The sequence below is a fragment of the Apis dorsata genome, unplaced genomic scaffold, assembly GCF_000469605.1.
Source record: "Apis dorsata unplaced genomic scaffold, Apis dorsata 1.3 scaffold_298, whole genome shotgun sequence".
Taxonomy (NCBI): domain Eukaryota; kingdom Metazoa; phylum Arthropoda; class Insecta; order Hymenoptera; family Apidae; genus Apis; species Apis dorsata.
This window is the reverse complement of record NW_006263572.1, coordinates 19,536-21,936: the sequence shown is the minus strand read 5'-3', so window position 1 is coordinate 21,936 and position 2,401 is coordinate 19,536. Positions and strand designations below refer to the sequence as shown.

General features: G+C 16.7%; 1 protein-coding gene across 2 annotated transcripts in view; it reads right to left on the bottom strand.

Annotated features, from left to right (window-relative positions):
• Positions 1 to 2,401, bottom strand: part of LOC102681031 (facilitated trehalose transporter Tret1-like) — a 21,566-nt gene that overhangs the window by 14,884 nt on the left and 4,281 nt on the right. The window contains exon 1 of one of the 2 annotated variants that reach the window (XM_006617310.2): positions 1,467 to 1,563. The exons of the other annotated variant lie outside the window; for it this stretch is intronic. Within the exon in view, the coding sequence (XP_006617373.1) occupies positions 1,467 to 1,486 (20 nt within the window). The 5' untranslated portion in view covers positions 1,487 to 1,563. Of the gene's footprint in view, positions 1 to 1,466; positions 1,564 to 2,401 lie in introns of those variants that run through there. 2 annotated transcript variants of the gene reach the window in all.

Below are 2,401 nucleotides of genomic sequence, written 5' to 3'. Positions count from 1 at the left end.
AAATTATAATATATTTAATTTTTATAGATATTATATATAATTTTTTAGATATTTTTACAACAAAAAGTGTAATTTTACAAAAATTATCGAATTATAAAGATTAAAAATATTCAAGTAAGTTTCATTTAGAATATCTAAATTTAAAATATCTAATTTATAAGAAAATTTGTAAAAATTGTTAAAGTTAAGTTAATATCAAAAAAATTGCAAATTATAGAATTTTATTATAGGAATTTTATCTACACCTTTTCATTTTTATAAAAAAGTTAAATACAAAATTTCTAAATTTTTATCGAATTAAACATAAATCGTTATAAATAAATACAATTTATTGAATTCTAATTTTGATATAAATAACAATGTTATAAAGTTAAAAATAAATGTATCATTTTAAAAAATCAAAATAATTCATCTTCACATTTTTAAAAAAAAATATTTTTTTTAAATTTAAAAATTGCAATTTGTAGCTGATTGAAAATTGATTAATTCTTATTACAAATCTTTTTTTTTGTTCTTAGATTGTAGAAAGTATCTGAGAAATCATGCGTTAAATATTGTAAAAAGATTTCAAATTCAGATACAATGAACATTAATTATTTTTTTCTATTGCTTATATATCACAAATTTTCTAACTATTTTCTATTCTATAAAATAGAAATGCTAAATCATACATAATCCACCAATCAATATCGTTCATATACATATACAATTCAAGTTGAACAGACAAGCAGTTTGATTTAATCAAATGAAAAAAATTTATTGACTGTGGATTCTCAGTAATTAAGATTTTTATGCATCTTATATGATTTGATTTTTATGATTTTACACTCAATTTAATTAAAATTAATTTTAGTTTACATAAAAGGTTTTATTAACAAATTTACAAGTCATTTAAACGAATAATGCAATATTTCGTAAAGAAAAAAATTTATGAAAAAAATGATGTTCAGTTAATTACATTAACTATAATACATAAACACACATATCTATAATTACATACATCGATACGATTTTGATTGTATTAATTTATAGTTTTATTTACGAATATAACGAATCATTGAATTCATTTCAACTACAATGCTATGGAAAAAATATAATCATTTAAAAAAATTATTTTGATTTTAAATCTCCCATATTATTTCATCTATATATAAAATCATTTATATCACATAATATGCCTTTATATTAAATAATTTTTGTAAAAAATTTTTTTAATAAATTCATTTTGATTAATTTGAAATACATTTGAAATATTATATAATTAATATATAATTAATAATATAATATTATATATAATAAATAATATAATATATAATAAATATATATAATATATAATTAATATAATATAAGGTAAAGCAATTTAATTAGTATATATCTTATCGAATTATTAAAAATAATACTTTTTATGAAAAATTTTATTTTTAATTTTTTTTATGAAAATATATTAACAATAATTATTAACATACCTTGGTATTGGTGATGTCATATTGAATCCAGTTTAAGTTAATCTTAATCTGTTTAATATCACTTTAAAAATTCATTTCACTATTTTAATCACTATTTTAATTTTAATAAAAATTAAAACAATTTTTTTGACAACATTTATTATTTCTCTACATTTTATTATTTCTGGTTTATAGTTTTTTCATCACATTTCCATCACACTTATCTTGTCATAAAATATTACTTAAATAAATATGTTCAATAAAAATTATTAAAACACTAAAGTCTTATTTACCATTCTAAGTCACTTAAAATATAATCTTCCGATAGTAGATGCACAGATTCTACGTCACGTCTGCTAACGAGCATGAGAATAACAAGTTCTGAGAATTGGCTCTTTAATAAAAAAAAAAAATAATTAGCTTAAATAAAAAAGAAAAAAAGATAAATGATAATAGATTGTTAATATCTAATATCAATGCTGAAGAATTCCATGAAGATGCATCTATTACGAAAGCAAAAATTCATTTATTATCATGATATAAGTAAATAAATAAAACATATTTACGAAAATATTCATCATATATATTTAAATAATTCAATTTGTTATTTAATATTTTACGATCGATTTTAATTTAATTCTCATAAATCAATTGATTCTATTATTATTCGAAATTGAAATTTCTAATCTTTTATAAGTAACGATTTTAGAATAAGATATAATTAATTAAAGTTTTAATTTTCTTAAAATTTCTTTTAATTGACTTAAAAAAAGAAAATTTTTTTTTTAAGTCAGAAAATATTTAATATTCTTTTTTCTTTAATTCAATTTAATGCGTTTCAAAAAAAGGTAAAAATAATTTTTCATTACAGAAAATTGCAATTATAATTTTTAATGATATAATAATTATAAATGAATATGTAGAACAATTTTTTCATTTCATTTTTATGAATTTAA